Source organism: Centroberyx gerrardi, chromosome 12, assembly GCF_048128805.1.
Source record: "Centroberyx gerrardi isolate f3 chromosome 12, fCenGer3.hap1.cur.20231027, whole genome shotgun sequence".
Classification (NCBI taxonomy): Eukaryota; Metazoa; Chordata; class Actinopteri; order Beryciformes; family Berycidae; genus Centroberyx; species Centroberyx gerrardi.
This window is the reverse complement of record NC_136008.1, coordinates 15,529,627-15,548,626: the sequence shown is the minus strand read 5'-3', so window position 1 is coordinate 15,548,626 and position 19,000 is coordinate 15,529,627. Positions and strand designations below refer to the sequence as shown.

The 19,000-nt window shown below is 43.2% G+C and overlaps 1 protein-coding gene across 1 annotated transcript in view; it reads right to left on the bottom strand.

Annotated features, from left to right (window-relative positions):
* The window catches only part of kif13a (kinesin family member 13A), a 40,720-nt gene that overhangs the window by 18,414 nt on the left and 3,306 nt on the right, over positions 1–19,000 (bottom strand). Inside the window, 11 exon segments of the mRNA XM_078287107.1 lie at positions 532–666; positions 759–869; positions 982–1,194; positions 1,837–1,948; positions 2,067–2,179; positions 2,331–2,465; positions 3,393–3,480; positions 5,558–5,738; positions 6,794–6,886; positions 7,880–7,940; positions 9,891–9,903. Coding sequence (XP_078143233.1) covers positions 532–666; positions 759–869; positions 982–1,194; positions 1,837–1,948; positions 2,067–2,179; positions 2,331–2,465; positions 3,393–3,480; positions 5,558–5,738; positions 6,794–6,886; positions 7,880–7,940; positions 9,891–9,903 — 1,255 coding nt within the window.

Below are 19,000 nucleotides of genomic sequence, written 5' to 3'. Positions count from 1 at the left end.
GGCTTCTGTGCAAACTTAAAGGCCGCATGAAACGGCATCTTTACTTCCTTGATTTGATGCGTTTCCTGTTGAAACAGGATGTTGGGGCGGGACATATAACACAGTGAGGGATCATTCAAAAGTCTAAACCAATGGAATATGAGTCAGGGTATATTTATACCTACTAGTGCAGCATGAGGTCACCATGAAAGATACTCTGTTTTCCAGGAAATAAAAGTAATGGGAGTTCATTTCATGGGGACTTTAATCTTACACTGTATATGTAATAATCCCAGTGAGAGAAACTGGGAATTAATAAACACAGATTATCAAAATTATTATCATGAACATTCCTGTGATTTCAATAGTGATACACCAATGGTGAAACTGATGGTGGTAAAACCCAGGTTCAAGGCCGGCTATCGGTAAGCAGTTGCCCTGCTGAATTGTCCTTGACCTGACCTCACTGTGGAGGGGGGTTGAGCAAACAGAGACTTTCCATATGGGGATCAAGACAAGCATCACATTACTATATTATTGAATCTGTATTACCTTCAGGTAGTAGACCAATAGCTCGTTCAGGGCAGGGTCGGCATTCAGATTGACCAGAAAGCACTTGTCTTCACCCACTTTAATCCCAGACGTCTCCAGAGAGATGCCCATGCTCTCCAACTGCTTCTGACGCTCCTGTATAGATACATAACGATACGTAGATATATATTTATATTCTGAATTTAAAATTTATGTTTTGGAGTCTTTGTTATGACTGATGTGCGTACTGTTGCAATCTCCTCTGTCTTTCTTAGTTTCTCCTCCCAGGTGACCGTCATCTCCTGAATGAGTTTCTCCGACTCCTGCAGTTTCTCCTTCAGCTCGGGGGCCTTCATGGACTGGTGGGAACAACAGAGAAAGACAATCAGCTGGATACATTTTCTTCACAATTTGTATTAAGTGTCATTTAACCCTGCTATTCCCTATGGTCCGCCCAATCCCCCCCCTCACCTCGGCCTGAGAGAGCTGCACTTTGAGCTTCTCCACCTCTTCCCTCAGCTCTCTGATGATGCGAGCGTTGGGGTCTTCGTTCACCACTGCATGGTTGACGATCCTCTTGGCCCTGTCGGCGTAGCGTAGTGTGGACAGGGTCTCCTCATAGTTATCAGCCGCTGGACTCACTGTGGCTATCATGGCTGTCTTGCTGTTGCCACCAAGGTTGTCCTGAAAAGAAAAAACATACCACAAGGTAGAGTGGTGTGTTTATAGAATAAGGTAAGATGAATTTTATTAGGAGCATCTCTATAAGAACCGGGCTCTGTGTGTGTGTTCATTTGTGTGTAATGCTTTTTGTAATGCACAGTGCTTAGGGGAATTGCAGTATGCACTGTTTAGGAGGTGCACAGCTCTAAGAGCCCTGCATAAGGGAAATATGGTGTGCTCTCATACACTAGGCAGTACGGTAGAAGTTAAACATCAACCAACTCAAGGCTGGTGCACTGTACATCCATACACCAGGAAGTAGCTCGTGATTTTCTAACTGTTGTGCTAAGTCAATGTATTATTTAAATATTTTGTTCAGTGATTCTCTTAGTTAAAACACTGTGCTACCACAGCACTTTGGTGTTAACAGGTGGATTTTTTGAAGTCAGCATAGTTTCACTTATTCCAATAATGCAACATCCCCCCTGTTGATTTGAACACAGGTGCTGCATTTTTCCTTTTCGTTTGGATGCAACAGAGGACAAACATTTTTTTTTTTTTTATGTTGTCCCTACATTTTAGCAAACACACACTACTTTTACATGTTATTATCATAACCATAACAGAAGGCAGTTATAGAGCTGTGTAAAGTGTGGGTCAAACCTTGAGTAGCCAGGTGAGGACTGAGTCTCTGTAAGGCACAAACTTGGCCTTCCCCTTCCCTGCAGACTGGTCAGCCAGAGCAGAAATCACACAGCCCAGGGTGGTGAGAGACCTACAGCCACACAAAATAATTCAATTTGAGTGACACCAATGTGAACTTTCCAAATGATCAATTGGACTCCACACAGTTTAATGCCTTACAGAGTGCAGGTTAGTGTAATAGCACCCACTTGTTTATGTTGCTGCCCTCTTTGAGTCTCTCTCCAGCAGCTCCAGTCTTGGACACACGCTCACTCCCTGCCAGGTCAACCAGACTCATCTTGCTCACCTTCTCCCCCGAATTCTGTTCACCAGTACCACACACACCCAGACAGATGCACGCCGTGACATGCAAACACAAACACATTAATGCGATAGATACAGATGAAGCCATTGATTTCAGTGTCTGCAAGGACCTTTACATTGTAATAGTGGGTGCAGCAAGAAAGACTGACCCCAGACCGTAGATCATAGAGCGTTTGTGTGACGATGATGCTGAAGACAGCATGCGACCGACTGCTCTCCTCATTCATGTTGGTGGCAGCAACTGTGCGAGATTTGTTCCCTTCTGACATTAAAACCTCAATGTCCTAGAAGAGATAGAGAGGGAGGTCATGAGTTGGGAAAATAGAGATAGATAGAGAGATAGATAGAGATAGATAGATAGATAGATAGATAGATAGATAGATAGATAGATAGATAGATAGATAGATAGAGAGTTAGATAGAGAGACAGATAGATAGATAGATAGATAGATAGAGAGTTAGATAGAGATAGATAGATAGATAGATAGATAGATAGATAGATAGATAGATAGATAGATAGATAGATAGATAGAGATAGATAGATAGACAGACAGACAGATACAGTAGATAGATAGATATATAGATAGAGAGAGAGAGAGAGAGAGAGAGAGAGAGAGAGAGAGAGAGCAAGCACTATTGGCCACTATTGCATGTAATATGTTTCTGTGTGTATGAGAGAAAGAGCATGAGTGGTAGAATAATAAACGTCTGAGCAGGGACATAATGTGAGGTTGCACACCTCTCTGGGTGAAGGCAAAACTTGCAAATGGGTCATTATGATAACAACAAAGGCAGGCAGTATTCACATATGGCTGCGTGCCATGTGATTTAGCTGGGTCACAGCGGGCAGTGGGCTGAGGCTCTGGGAAATCCACTGGACTAATATCAGGAAGGCCAGAGCAGAGAAGAACAGGGTGGAGATGTTCAGACTTAATTAAGGAAGGCCCTGCCAAGACCTGGCATGACTACACAAAAACCCATGACTACATCACACGTCAGGAATATGTGTGTCATTAGAGTTGCTGTACTTGGAAGCATTTTAGACTTTTAGGGGTTATTCTGAATATAAATCAACGACTTGACAATTGGCGATATGATATTCATGTATTGTGGAATGTCAGTGTATGTGAAAGTTGAGGCTCTTTGATGAGTGAGGCTGGGTGGATTCAGCCCAGCCTACGGTCGCAGTGTGGACAGATGGGTAAGACACACCTCAAAGTTGGTCACAGCCAGCTGAGACAGACCATCCACATATGGACCCAGGACTTTGTGTTCTCGAACTTTCAGGGACTGTCGGCTCCTTAACATTGAGGACGGCAACACAGCAAGGAAAGGAAGAAGAAAAGACAAAAGGAGGAAGAAACAGTGATTCCAATCAGGTACATGTGCGCAAAAACAAACCAGGAAGAAAATTGTGAATTTTTATGTACAAAAATGGGATCAATTTGAAATCAATTGCAAACTACTGCATGAAATTCATATAACTTGCTTCAGTAATGCATCTGCTTGATTTGACATTCCTCCCTTTTCCTGTAACGCTTCACCTTTTCTGTCTTCACTGCTGCCATGGTGATGAAAGCCAAGAAAAATATTAGCCTTTGTTATACTGTTGTTGCTGTTTAACTCTCTGCTCATCACTTACTGCAGCTCTACAGATACTGTCTTTGGAGCAGCAGAAATCATGTCTACTGACCTTGAGCGTCTGGTCAGAATGAATGAAGACTTAAAGGGATGGTTCAGGGTTTGAGAAGCCCATACTACTGATGACTTATTGACCACCCTCTTAGGACATTCATTCAAGTTTTCAGAGTTTCTGGGAAATTTGTACCAGCCTCCCATTAGCATTTGGCAGCAATACTACTTCAAGAAAATGAAGAATTATACTTTCTCTCAAATCTCCTTTCAAAAAGTTCTATTACTTATTCCTACTTAACTACACTACTTCGTAGTAAATAAAATGGTTTGCATGCAACGTTGAATTAATTAATTGCATTGTTAGCATTGCTAGCAAATGCTAATAGGAAGCTGATGCCAAGTTCTCACATATAGAAACACTTACTATAAAAATGTTTTTTGAATGTCTTTAGAAGGGGCATGATTTGTGTTAAAAAGGATACACTTCTCAAAATCCTGAACCTTCCCTTTAAAAAACAGAAAATAGAGAACAGGTCATATGTGTCTATTCTAGCTCAGTAAACTGTTTTCCAAGAGCTGCTGTGAAATAATATATTTTACCTGATTAAATTATGGAAGCACATTTTTCTTATAGGAAAACCATGTGGCATATCACAAACTTAAAACAAAGGTTAGGCACATGTTTCACTAGGTGGTGCAGGTGGGTCAGCTGAACTGGATCCTCAGTTGGCTTCTTGCCAGGTGTTGGGGAGAAACCCTATAGATCAACAGCAGTCAACTTATCCCTCGCCATGGCAACAGAATCACTGAGGTTGGCAGAAACCAGGTTCGCAGAGTGCTCTGTTCAAAGTAAGACACTCACTGCAGCAAACAACAGGATACGACAGCTAGAAAGACCATGGTCAGTCACCTGCTTATAGTGGGACTCTGCCGTGAAGAGACAGAAATACTAGGCACACTAGATATGGATATCGCAGTAGAGCAGTGAGAGACATATACACTACAATCGATCTATAGTCCTGAAGTCACAGAGCGGCAGAGAGATCAAGAGAGTGTGAAGCTGGTTATATAAGCGAGAGGAAGTCGCCATCGCAATGGGTCTGGCTGCATCTTCAGACATCTGCAGCACACAGAGTGCTCCACTGTAGTCGCTCTCTGGGGCTCCCCTCACAGGCTGCACTGACCGCTCTCCTGCTCTCAGCTTCACTAACAGATGTCCCTGAAACACACTCTTTCACAGCTCGCCCTCCCCTGCAGTCTGTCTGCCAACCCACATCAGACCATAGAGGCGAAGAATGCAGCAGTGTCAGAGGATGATGCTGGCCGCTGTTCTCCAGGAAATAACTGGGTTGAGCTTCCTCCTCACATCATTATGTCGCCATCCCCATTCATGCAACTAGACACAACAGAGCTATAAACAGAGATGAAAACCAACACAGAGTGAGAGCTGACTGAGAGGTCACTGCTTGTGCTGGAGCTGGAGTTTGTCTGGTGCTGTATGGATCGGTGAATCCAGACTCAGAGAACATTACACCACAGCCTGAGCACATAGTGCAGCTTGTGTAACCAGTGTTTTGAACCCCGGGTCATCAGTGTACCGCAAGACCAAAGCATTAGCTCAGTTAAAGTCAGCGAGCTGATACAGCGTGTTCAGGTCAGACAAGGATATAAATCCCATGTGCTTATTTTGAAGAAAAAAAGTTTTGGATTCATTCCGGTGCAAGGCCACACAGCAGACTCACCCTTTGGGATCCAGCAGGTCACGGACCTTCTCGTTGTAGATCTCCATGTAGGACACCTCCACCTTGAAAGAATGGGCCTCGTTCGACTCTCTGTGGATCCTCTCAAACAGGGAGCAGCACAGCCGGGGGATCAGGCCTGGCTGCTCCCCATTCCCCATCATGGAAAAGGACTTGCCTGAACCTACAGGGACATACCAGAGTTACAACCTCTTCCACCCTGCCAGTCCCACCATCATTACAAATGCATGTTGTGCAGCCAAGCTTTGCTCAAACATTATTTTAAATTGTAGACAAGATCCCAATGTTTCCAAAGATACCAAATATGCCATGGTGGATTACAGGGAAATGTGTATAAAATGATGGACAAGACATCTAGATTTTTTCCATTTGATGTAATGGTGCAGCCATACAAAATGTCATCATGGATTTGAGTGTGCTATAGCTTAAATGAAGCATTGGAATGAGCAGATACAGAATATGTATGTGACACTGTCGTACAGTATGGAAAAACATTTTTTCTAACTTTGAAGCTACTTAAGGGGAAATTTAAGGGGAAAATCAGAGTGCAAGGGGATATTTGAATCACCTTTTTTTTCAAATGGACTGATTTTTACAGCCTAATTACAGAAAAATGGCTGTCTTGACCATATAATCACAAATTCACTTGATCTGGCAAAGATGTAGGGTCTTGATGTCTGCAGTCAAAGTTTGTTTGTCTGAGTGTTGAGGGATTCCTCAGGACTAAGATTGCTTAGACTGCCAAACCAGTGCCAATCTGGTTCTCTTCATGACTTACGTGCTGCTTGAAAAAACCCCAACACTATCTCATACATCTGGTGACTAGCAGGCGAATGAAATATTTTTTTCCCCGTGGAAGATAAGAGTCAGAGCTCTTCTCTTCAAAGTGTTGATTAGGTGTGTCATTTTACCATGGGTTTCCCTCCAGGACAGGAAATGGGATAAAGGAGCTAATTTAATCCATGGCGAGGAAGGATGTGACTTGAGTGATTCACCAGTGTGATTAGAAATACAAGTCTTCCTGTTCTTGTACTTTCTACAGAGCTAAGCTGCCATAGAATGGCCCTCTGAAGACAACCGGGCCTGCTGATCTACTTTAAGACTTAACATATAATGCAGGCCAGTATCATTGGTAAATATCTGTAAAAGTGAGCATGATCTAATGGATTTAGACCAAAAAAAGATTTAAAAAAATGAGTGAGTCAATGTAGATTTTACCTGTTTGTCCATAGGCAAATATGCAGGCATTATATCCCTGGAATGCATTTTCAAGTATTCCCTCTCCAAGGCACTTGAACACCACCTCTTGACCTTTTAAACAAACAATTGGTCACCATGGAGATTATGGTAAACAGATAAACCATTCAGTTATATAAGCACTATTAGCTCTCTGATTAGCATCCTCTGAATTAGTACAGTGAAATAAGTAGTGAAATGTATGGACAAAGGCTACCAAACAAAAAAACAATGTTAGGGGAGAAGATTCATGAAAAGTGGCAGATTCCTGTCTGGTCGTGTGGAAAATGCCGGGCTGTGTACAGAAATCTCTTGTGTTGCTCACTGTCATGCTCCTGGTGAATGGGGCAGCTGTTTAATGAGCTAAATAAAGCCGTGGCCCAGGCCCTTCAGGCAGCCCTTCAGCGAACAGATTGCCTTGTCGCTTCAGCACAAAGCACATATAAGCATTTAATTTCCATCACAAAATGGGAGTGATATGATAAACACAATATCTACAATGACTATGTAAATCTACCTTGTACCGGCAGTAATAACCCCTGTTCTATAGATGTTAGAAAATACTGTGGCTATAAACTTTTCTGTGCACCACTCATTAGAGAAAGGTAGCTGTAGCTGAAGAAATTGCATTTACCATTTTAGTGGGTGCATGGGAAATATAATACCCGATTGCATATATGCAAAATACAAAATGTAAATGTGACCAATCTGTGGTATCCATATTATTGCAATTTGTTGTATAAAATACAAATATGCACGTCAGTTTCTGGTATGTATTGTACTGAACCTCTTGATGCTTTTATTTCTTATTTATGAGCCAATATAAAAAACCACTGACCTGTTTACGTATTTTACTTTATTCACTCAAAATGCAAATCATCTTACAAGGTGCTTTGCATAATGCAAAATTGCAGCTTTCCATCAAGAAGGGACTTTCCTTACAGTATTAGAGTAGTAGAGTTGTAGCATTAAGCTCACCCGGCAGGTTCCTCACAAACCTGAGACTTGTTTTGAGTTCTTTGGTGATGAGGGGAGGATTAGTTTCAACATTAACGCTTTATGACTCACCAGCATACTTAGGAACGTTGGACTCATCCATGGACCAGAAACAGTGGTCAAAGGCAAACACCTGCAGAAGAGAAAGGACAGGCACAGGGAGTATAAACACACGCTTCACACACCTGTCCAAGCATGTGAAGTGCGACACAACCTGAGCCTGCTTACCAGCTCCTGCTGTGGTTAGACACCTAGGGGCACAAAGCTAGGCTTATTGTGCTATATCACGCCACCCTACAGTAAATCAGCAGGATGGAGCTTGTCTGTGTGAGTAAGATGAAGTATAAGTAAGTACTGTTGGAGGTAATGGTTGTTAGGACTGTGCCATGACTGCCTGCGCAAATCCACTGTTAGTTGCCCCATGTTTTGTCATCATGGTCAGAGTTAAATGAATTCATAAATCAGGGTCAGTGCTCCCCAGTAGAAATTCCAGCTCCCAGTGACCCTGGTCTCCAAGGAAACAGGGCTGGAGCTGTTCCTGGTAGTGCAGGCTGGCCCTCTGCCCTCAGCCCCGGGTCTCACAACACAGACTTTACTAGCACAGACCCCTTGTGTCACACAGGCACCTGCATGTGCTCTGGGCCCTGGATGGATAACATAGAAAGGATGCTCCCTGGGGAAGAGCAGCGGCCTCATTTACCAAGGCTCCCCTATTCCTTACAGATAGAATAAGATTGTGGCTCCTGCTGTGTACAGCATATATTTAATGCAACATATTTTTTTTTCTTTGTTTTTTGTCACTTAACACTCAAATTTCATAAAACTGATATTTTATCCCAACCCAGCCGCATCTCTTTTCAAGACTTCTTCCAAAATGCTGAAAGAATGGGAATCGCTACTGCACTGTCATCCTGCAGTGCAAGCACAGCACTGCTGCACATGTTGCTACTACTGGCTTTCACTGCACTGCTGGTCTGCCAAAGCGGCTTTCCCTCCACGAATGTCCCAAAATGATTGAACTCTTTTCTAATCATAATAAAGGGCATCGGCCGGGGAACCACTGGTTGCATAGTCAGCATGGGAAGGACTGAGATCACTGAATGCTTTGAAAGCAAGACCTCCTCTTGTGACTTTAGACAAGTGAGTGGGTGCCATTCAAAGGAACAAAAGTGCCATCATTCTCAATTAGGGCTGGCTTGGTAACTAGGGCTTAAATCTCCCCTGGTCTGTCCCTGTCCAGCCTCTGGATGTGAGTGAGCAACAAATGGTTCTTGATTGGACAATTACTATTAATCAGCAGCACAAATAATGATGAAGGTGGGTTGAAAAGTGCAACGCTCTGTTTGTCATTTCTATGATGAAAACAGGTCGAACGTGATCGGACTGTGACCTCCACTTCCCCTTTAGAATGCAGAGAGGCTAACTTCAGCGCCGTAATAACTTAGCAGACAGTCATGTGTTTTCGGCCTCAGTGTCTAGCTGAAGGCTATAGGGGTAGCTGAGGTTCACAGACCCCGGGGACCGTGGACGCTCGCGGCCCCACTCACTGAGCACAAAGCCCCGTCGCTGGTGTGTGAGGCCTGAGCGTCTCTGAGCTAGTCACCAGTGTGTCGTCAAGGGGGGAGGTGGGGGTGCACTCCAACAATGCTGCTTTGAATGCGCACACACACTGCCCCAGTGTCCGTGCTCATCCCTCTCTCATTGTAGAGCCTTTGTGGGTGTTCACGAGATCTTAGAGCGCTGACACATTCACACGGACATCTATCCGGCTCCTGCTGACCGACCAAACTACTAAAACACTCTCAATCATGCCCCTAGAAACCATGCCCCGACAGTACACCGACCTCTGTGCTGTGCTTCTCAGCGCTTCCAAAGGTATAGGGGGATACTGTTGCTTGTGCTGCATCCTGCTACTGAATTACTGCAGTATCTGTGACAATGCCAGGAGAGTGTTTGAGCAGTCACTACAGAGGGCTTCTTGCACTGAAAATAACTCCTGACTGTTTCTGCTGACACCGCACGTCAGTTATGTTGATGCTAGCCAGTTCTGGTATAGCAACAGAGACAGATGAAACATACATACCTTAGGCTGTTTCCTGTTGAATGGGATGAGCAAACCGTAGGGGAATAAAGAGAAGAAACCCAGGGGTACATCAGCAATACAGAGAGAGAGAGAGAGAGAGAGAGAGAGAGAGAGAAGAAATAACATGGTGAGCATTAATACAATTTAACAGTCTGAACATGTTCACTCTCAGTAAAAAGCAGCTGCACTCCTCACAGTAGGAAACCTCCTATTGTCTCTGTTGACACAATTGGTTTTAGCTGAATTTGAAATGTTTGCATTGAAAATAAAAACTTTATTGGTCACAATATTAGTAAGTAATCAACTTTTCTTATGATACCGCTTCGTAACTCTCTACACGTCATAAATTCCTGGTGTGACTTCTTCATTCATTCATTCCTTCCTTCATTCCTCCCATTTATTCACTCATTCATTCACTTCCACACAGTGGTATTTCCTGGTGGTGGCGGCTGCTGTGATTGGGTTCATAATTGGGCCAGTGGAGCGTGAGGAAGGGAAGAGATTTAGGATTCAATGTCCCACTGACTCTGTTGAGTAAACAGCCCTTATGCCTGTGGACTTAACAGAGAGGCCAGGTTGGGGAGGCCGGACTCAGCATTACCCACCGCCGGAACTAAAGACAAAAGGGCAGTATATGGGCCAAAGTTATGTAGGAGTATTCTCTAAAATGGAGAGGGACTTCCTTAAAGCAGAAAAACCAGAACGTAATTTGAGATACTAAAAAAAATGTTATTAATACCACTTGATACCACATGTGGCTGAGAAATAATGACTTACCTTAAATTAATAATAACCATCTCAACCATAACTCAGCAAAAACATGACATCTAATGCCTCTTTGCACTTGCCTCTTATGTTTTTTTTTTTTATCTCTGTGACTGTGAACATACCCCACTCCCAACCCCAGCACCACCCCAGTGCCTCTACATCTGGCACAGTCACGTCCTTCAACAATCAGCAGATCCCTCCTGCAGGCGTCTCCTGGCAGAGCGACAGAGGTGGGCATCACCTTCACACAGTAACTAATACTGGGCAGGTTGCTTTGATAAGACTGAAACACTGCACCGGAGTGTCTCACACAAACTGAGCTGAGCCGCCCACGCTCGCACGCCCGGGAAGCTGTATGACAATACCCAAGGATGTCTCACAAGGACTGCTCTTTCATACTCTCCTGCACTTTCAATTTACATTTTAAGCATTTAAAACGCGTACTGCTATTATGGTTTCTATGTGATGAGAACAAATAGGACCAAAAAGCAAGGTGATCTCCGTAAAAGAAGCAAAGTAAAAACTGACAGAGGAGAAGTATTGGACACCAACTGCTGTCCTCTGAAGAGCTGTCAACATATTCCCATCTGCGGACTATATACAGGCCATTAACTGGGCTCCAGCTCATTATAATGAGTGGCAGAGAGAGAGTGAGGGGTAGAAGAATAAAATGAAGAGGGCCTACTTTGGGTTCATACTGTCTGAATCTGGGCCACTGACAACCACAGTGACTAGGTCTTAATCAAAGCTGACAAAGACTGCAGGGTCCTGTCCGCTGGTCTGGCCTCTACACTGGAGTTCAGAGAGGGAATGTCCATGGGGAGATATGGGATATGGACCAGGAGCAGACACCAGGGAGCAAAGATCTGAGACTTCCAGGGGGGAAAGTAGGAGTGCTGATCTAGGACCACTGACCAGCTCCCAGTGTCTGCCTCATCCATAATGACTGAATATGAATGAATAAAGGTAAAACTGATCCTAGAGCAGATCCAACCATGGAACTACAGTGTTGCCCAAAAGTAGAGGAGATGTCCGAGATGAAAGAAACATCTGGGAGATCTTTGAAAACAAACACAAACAGTCTCTTGAGGAAACAGAAATGGGTAGAGGAGGAGTACCAATGTATCACTATGGAGAACAAAGAGAAGAGTAGAAAGACAGAGCCAGACACACACACACCACAATGTGGAGACAAAAAGATAGTTATGGCAGGCATGCAGTGTAGCCACTCTATAGATCATAGGTAAACATTCACTGACATTCTACCTACATCTGAAAGATAGATTATGTAATTACAATCATACATCAGAAGCAAATCAGAGTTACTACTGCAGTTTGGTGGCTCTTGCTCAGTGTCTCATCATATGCGTAGTATATGCAACCAAATTTGGTATGCTGGGTATGCTGAACCAGACAATGGGGGGAATTGTATGTAACTAGCTATATTTGGGCCTTCATAAACCTCTATTTTCCATGGAAATAATTTTCCAAAGCCAATTAACATTACATTTATCTCAAAAAACTCTCTGTCCTTAGTTCTTCCCCCTATTGTAATATTGAGGACTCCCATCAATAAGGTGAAGAATATTAAGCTCCAATTCTCCCACTTTGAGCCCAGTCGCTCCCTAGATCGTCTCCCCAGAAATCTGTGCCTCTCTAAGCAATTTTGTACCTGTCTCCCTCACTTCGCTTGTAGAAACCATCTTTGTCCTCTCGTTTAATGATTCTGTAAAGCACTTTATTGACTCTGTAAAGCACTTTGCAACTTTGAAAAGTACTATATAGTTTATTGTTATATTACATTTAGGGCTTCATGATTAGCACAAAAAATCCCATTACTTTGCTTGATATTGTGGCCCAATTTATTAATCAAGATTATCATCAAGTGCAATTTTATTGCACTTTTCTTATATGTACATCATGACTATTTTCAACTACAGTGGGTGTTGTACATTAAATGAAATGCTTAAATACTGCCAATATGGTAATATTCTACAATTATAAATTGTAAAATCTAAAATCATGATACACAATTATACATGATTTATTGTTTAGCCCTTATTACGATATGTTTATTCATGTCATTCTAATTAAGAAATGCTATAAGTGGCAGCATGGTCAAGAATTCAGTACTGCACAGTTCCAAACTATTCAAGCATGAAGCCCACAGGCCATTTGAACTGCAGTGTGCATGTCAAGTCGATGCCTGAGGGCTACTTACAGGCTGTGCTGTAGTTGTATGAGTGTGTGCACATGTATGACACAGAAGTGCCAGGCGGCATCAGAGTCTTCCCCCCTCAAGAGGCCGATGCAGGCAGACACCGCAGCCCCAGCAGGGCATGGCTGCGGTCTCCAAGTCCCCACGGGAGCTGGTTCTATGCGCCTTAATGTGTGTGTCATCAAAGGAGCACTCAGGTTCACGCGCCTGGAGCTACCTGGTGCCAAGTCATCCATGAATGAGTTCAACTTGGCCAAGGGTGAAAATTGGCCTCTCACACTACTATGATTCACTCTGTACTGATACCATGCTGTGGCAGAGTTTAGAAGGGCACATTTTGATCTTCCATACTGAACCCATATTTTTATTTAATTAGTGGGAAAAACCACTTCTGAGCGAGATTGTGGGCATTTTTTTTTTGGCATATTTTGCCTTCATTAGATAGTGTAAAGTGGAGAGAGACAGGAAAGATTGGGAGAGAGAGGGGGATCACATGCGACAAAGGTTCTGGGCCGGATTTGAACAGGACATCATGACCACATGGTACCACTGAGCCACCAGGATGACCATTGCAACCATTTTTAAGTTAATTGTTGAGGCTCAGATACGGGCAGCTCAAACACTGATGGTGGAAACGTGACATCTTTAGGTTCCCTCCAGCTAGGAGACGTGCTGGTGCCCAAGAGGAAGGTATGAAGAGAGGAGAGCACCAGTGGAATCTCCCCTCTGGTTGTGGAGCAGGATTAAGGCCACTGGGTTATTATGCCACAGAAAACTGCACTCTACTGGTCCTGCAGACAACGGCACAGCTGCCTAGATTAATCTACTGTATCATCCATCCCGCTGATGCATCCGTCTACTCTTAAAAAAATGATATGGCATGCCCACGCTCACACTTGTGTGTGCATTAACACAGTCACCCACAAATACATATCACAAAACTTCATGTGTCATTCAAGTTTTAATACCTCTTAAACTGACAGATTGGGAACAGACTGGCTCAAAACAGCTGCCAAAAATCATATAACTGGTGTTATCTGTTTAACAGCCCAGAAAATGAGTTTTAAATCACAATGAAAAGTCATAAATCCAAATGTAGTAACGCACATGCTTTGCTCCCAATTTGCCATGGCATAAAGGAGACAGTGTCAAATTCATCACTGTGATTTAGCAGGCTTTGCGAGGCTCAAGCTGCCTCTCTAGCATTTACTACAGAGTTTGTGATGATGACATAATCCTGCATTTCCAGCCTGCTCAAATCGAATATGTAAATCACATGGATGAGGTTCACCCCCCATGGAGCTGACATGCTGCACACATGAGTACATTCATCTGGGCTGTACATACAAACACATGCACTTGCACATTCACATCCACAATCATACGAAGAAGCACACAGACACTCACACTCTCTCTCTCTCTCTCTCTCTCTTTCACACACACACACACACATACACTGACACACACAGGTATGCTGGCACAGCACACATTAGTGATTGAAAGTAGCAAGGGCGTACCACAGTATGCCGTCTCTGGCTCTGGCATACCCTTCCCCCCCATATGTACTAATTCCTCTCCCTCATCTGTCGCTGAAACTATGTATCCCCCACCCTGTTAACTTCCATTCAACCGCACATATGATTCTTTCTCCTGTTTGACTGTCGACATGGTTCAAACAATTACAATTCAATAAGCTTCGGAGCCAACCACAACATCCAGAGCTCTCTGTGTGTAGGTGTTGGGTTACACGGCACTGTGCTCTCATAGGCTTCAAGCTAACATTTCAAATGGTCTTTCAGTATGTTTAGAACAGAACACGCTGGTCCCCACCCACTCAAAGCAGAGGTCACCCTGCGTAATGCTGTACAGACAGGAGAGCAGGAAAATGCCAAACAGAATTACAGTAGGGGGTGGGTCTCTTGTCTAACCAATAACACTCAAGTTGGGTCCAAGGAACCATACAGTCTTTTGACAAAGCTGCCACTTTTATTAGCCTAAATGATCCAAAAATAAACATGTGGTTAAAGTCAGAGGTTTACATACATACATACAACAGTACGTTCTATTTCCAACGCAGCACTAAAGGAAGTAGGCTGGTTGATGCTAATGACAGAAACAGACCTGCAGGATCCATCCAAGCTGCTAAGACAGCTAGCGGTGAATCCCACCATTCAACACCTTTGAATCAACAACATATTGAAATATAACTTCACATTTTAGTGGAACTTGTTGAGTCAGCCAGTGACCTCTAGTATACAATCTCAATATGCAATGTCTTGGCTTCTTAAGCTATTTTGAAATAGTGTCCAAAGCAAATGCGCCCGAAGGCCGTTGTTCCACATGCTAAAATTAGCTCCCTATGAAAAAAACAAAACAAAACCACTGAAAAATGTTTGGGGTGGCTGGGGGATATCACATAATGGGTCATCATAATTCCAGAACTTTTCTGTATCCTGGCAACTGCTGTCACCAGGCAACTGTTGTAAACATGGAGCCAAGACAACCTACCAGCCTCATGAGTCAAAGTTCCAATATGAAAGCCAAGCTCGAGATCTCAAAACAGCCTTAATGAATAGCATTGCCATGAGCAAAGCACATGATGCCTACATGGGCCTGGAAGATTTCTAAGTTTCCACAACAAAATGTGAATAACACAACATATGACATAATCAGGTTCTACTTTAATCTTCTCTGGCATTTCTAACACCACTGCTACAAGCTGGGTCAGTAGGCTATAGGCCAAGTTGTGTGTGCTAAACACAGGGACACACTGACCACATCTGCTCTAAGCCTTAAATCTGGTGAGTACCAAAGGCAAGAAACAAGCCAAAAAGAAGTGAAGTTCATCAATTTGTTCAATATGGCGCTGCTTCCTCCCCAAGGGAAATGAAGTGACACATTTACTACCAGACCACACCTCCTTTGACCCTGTCTGCTTGGTAGATGTCACTTAACTGAATAGATGTGCCATGTGGCTGGTAAGGACAAGGGACAACAAAAGCCAGAAACTAGCCATGTAGAACATCATCATTAGGCCATGTTATGACGTGCAAAACATATGATCATATTCTTAAATTGCAGGGAGAAATCTGTCAAATATATTTTCAATTACATGCTTAAACAGTGAAATCTAATAAGGGAATTATTTCTTCCCAGACAGAGAGACAACTTTTGTTAATGTTGCCTGGCTCCACTCCCCCTGAATGAGACCGAAAGTGATGTAAACGCCTGCAATAAACTTATCCCACCATGAAATAAAACCCATGTAAACACAACAGCCAACTTCAAAAGTAAGGCCTCATTTAAGAGAATCATGTGAGAAGGAAAACCAGAGTCATTATGGCAGAAAACTCTGTGACAAATACACTGAAAAATGCATTTTACATAGACTGCCTTCAGAATGTGAAGCCACATCTGAGATTAACAAGACGCAGACTTGACATCACTGGAATCCCATCTAGTCTTAGAAAGCTAGAGAGAGGGAGGACGCCATCTTTTCTCATTTCCACATCACGATGTAAACATTGTCCCACCCCCTAAACAAACAGGGGGAGCAGACCTCAAGGGAAAACAATCATTTTATCAGTAACACACATCATGCTTTCCCTTAATAGGATGCGTGAATAAAGTGTTGTGGAGAAAGGTTGAGCTGATAGCGCAGGCCAACTCTGAGAACAACCTCTTACTGAATGGAAAGGTTGATTATTTGCACATAGCACAGGGAGCAAAACGGAAAGACAAAAGGAACATTCCTGAGGGCAGCCATTGGACAGGGCCGCATTGTCATTTGGAGAAGGCTTGTTTGGAAAGCATGATGACACTTGGTCATATGTGTGACTCTTGACAAATGCGACCAACTTTTCCAGCACAGAGAGACTACAACTGTCATGTCTACTCAACAGCTTCACTTAGCAGGGGAAAGTTTAGTGTCTTTGACGTCTATGTATCATAAGAGCCAGCACACAAACAGAGATCATTAGAGGCTATCTGCAAAGGGCTTTAAAAAACACATGTTGACCACACTGGGTTGGGCTTTGGCAGTCACACGGGGCAGACACAGCCTCTTACCAATCTGTTCTGGAGAATGGAAGCAGCCTGGCCAACAGCACTCACCGATATTCAGAATATCTTTCTTAGTATTTTTAGACGGTGGGAAAGTAGAGCTGGCGGTAGAGCAGGGGAGACACAGGAGAGAAAGCTATGGCAGGACTGACCCCAGACCAGTGAGGCACGTGTGACTCCAGACGCAAGGGAACCTAATGACTCGGCTATATCTGGGCACACTTTCAAAAAAACAAAAACATAGGCTAGGAATCCAGCAAGCTAAACAAACATTTTAGAATTCCAGTAGCGGAGACGTAAATTACAGTGAACATTACTTCACAGGATACAGTGGGCCCTTTTTTGATTGAGCCCCCTCTCCACACTACTTCATTCAGATTACAATACCCAAGTAAGCAAGATAACACGTTCAAGTGGAGATAAGGGAGGAACCCCCTGGGCTCTTGAAGCCCTTAGTGATAAGAAAGAGATTAGAGGGGAAATTACAAGCTTGGTTACAGACATTATCAGATACAGACATACTTCCACTGATCATCCTGAAACGCTGGACCACGGAGCTAGCAGAGAGGACGAGAAAACAAAAGTTGCATCGTCACCCCGACAAAGACATGTCAGGTAACTACTGGGAAAGAGGATAAAAGGCAGCACCTTCCGCTAACATTAAGCAGTCTCCAGTCTAAAGAAAGTGTTGTTATTAACGCTATTTGTGGTTGGCATGGCATTTGCAACATGCTTGTGTATGTAGAATAAGATATACTGAAAAAGGGTTTACATGCAAGACATTTTCCTACTCGATGGCCTTGTTGCATGTTGATGGACACGTTGGGGCATGATAGATGTAATACGGCCCCATTGTGTGAGTTGAAGGGTATTTTCCTGTCATGATGCTCCACCACTGATCCCCTCTGTAGACTGCAGCCTCAGGTATTTCTCTGCCTCTCCACCCCCACCTTCATTGTGTCTAAACCCCAAAGGATAGCAGACTGGCGCTTGAAAACCAAACTGCTTTCCCAGATTCACGTTTCAAATATGCCATTCGTGCCAGCTCAAGACAGACGTAAGATGAACCTAGAAAATGTGATTACGAACATAAGGAAACTCAACCTGTCGCCCTGAAGTCACCAATCCATGTTTCATTCGCCCATCACTGTGATTATAGTTAATTTCCCAGGGAAAAAGGAGAGGGGGGGAGGGGGGTCACGAGTCTTGCCACAATGAGACATGGTGCAAAGAACGAGGCTTAGCCATCAAAGGAAAACCCTTATACTTTCTTCACATTCTTTACATGTTTTCATGGTGCTGTGTGGTCTGTGCACAAAACTACAGATGCAATCTGCAACGCTTTCCATGCCAAATTAATGAGCCAACATGAAATTGAATAATGCAACATGTGGCTCCAAGTTCAACCCACTAGTGACTGTGTTCATGTATTTCATTAAATTGTGGTAATTTTTCATTTTTCTGAAAGTACTGACAGTATGTGACTTGGAGCAAAATTATTGAAGCAAAATGAGTTCAACAATCCAAACAGTCATTGTTTTCCTTTGTCACGTTCTTTGCTTCAAAATATACAGCCTAATACTTTAATTAGATGGCATAAGTAGTTTCATTTAACCAAAATATGTCTACATGAAAATATCTATTACTGCTCTGCCTTTCATGAGGTTGTGCCTGAGCATTCCCACGAGAGAGAAAAGGTTCCCATGATCTTGGCCCTGGAGCCATATTTGGCATGCTAATACCCACTAAGCCTGAATCTGACACATTTCCAACACATATGAGCAGGTGTCCTCAAAACAAGGCAAAGTGTTAGTGATCAGGGTATCCCCCCTTCTGTGGCTCCACAAAGTGCAGAGAGGAAAATTATATGGTTTAGGAAAACCATGGCAATCTAAACACAGAGACCCTAAGCCTTTCCAAGTTCAATTCAATTTGCTTTCATGAACAGTACAAGCACTGACTGAGATGTTTAAGAGTTATTATTAACCTTGAGAGAGAAAAGAAAAGCATCAAACATTGGTACTCAAACCGTGACATAATAAAATAAACTGAATCATATGAT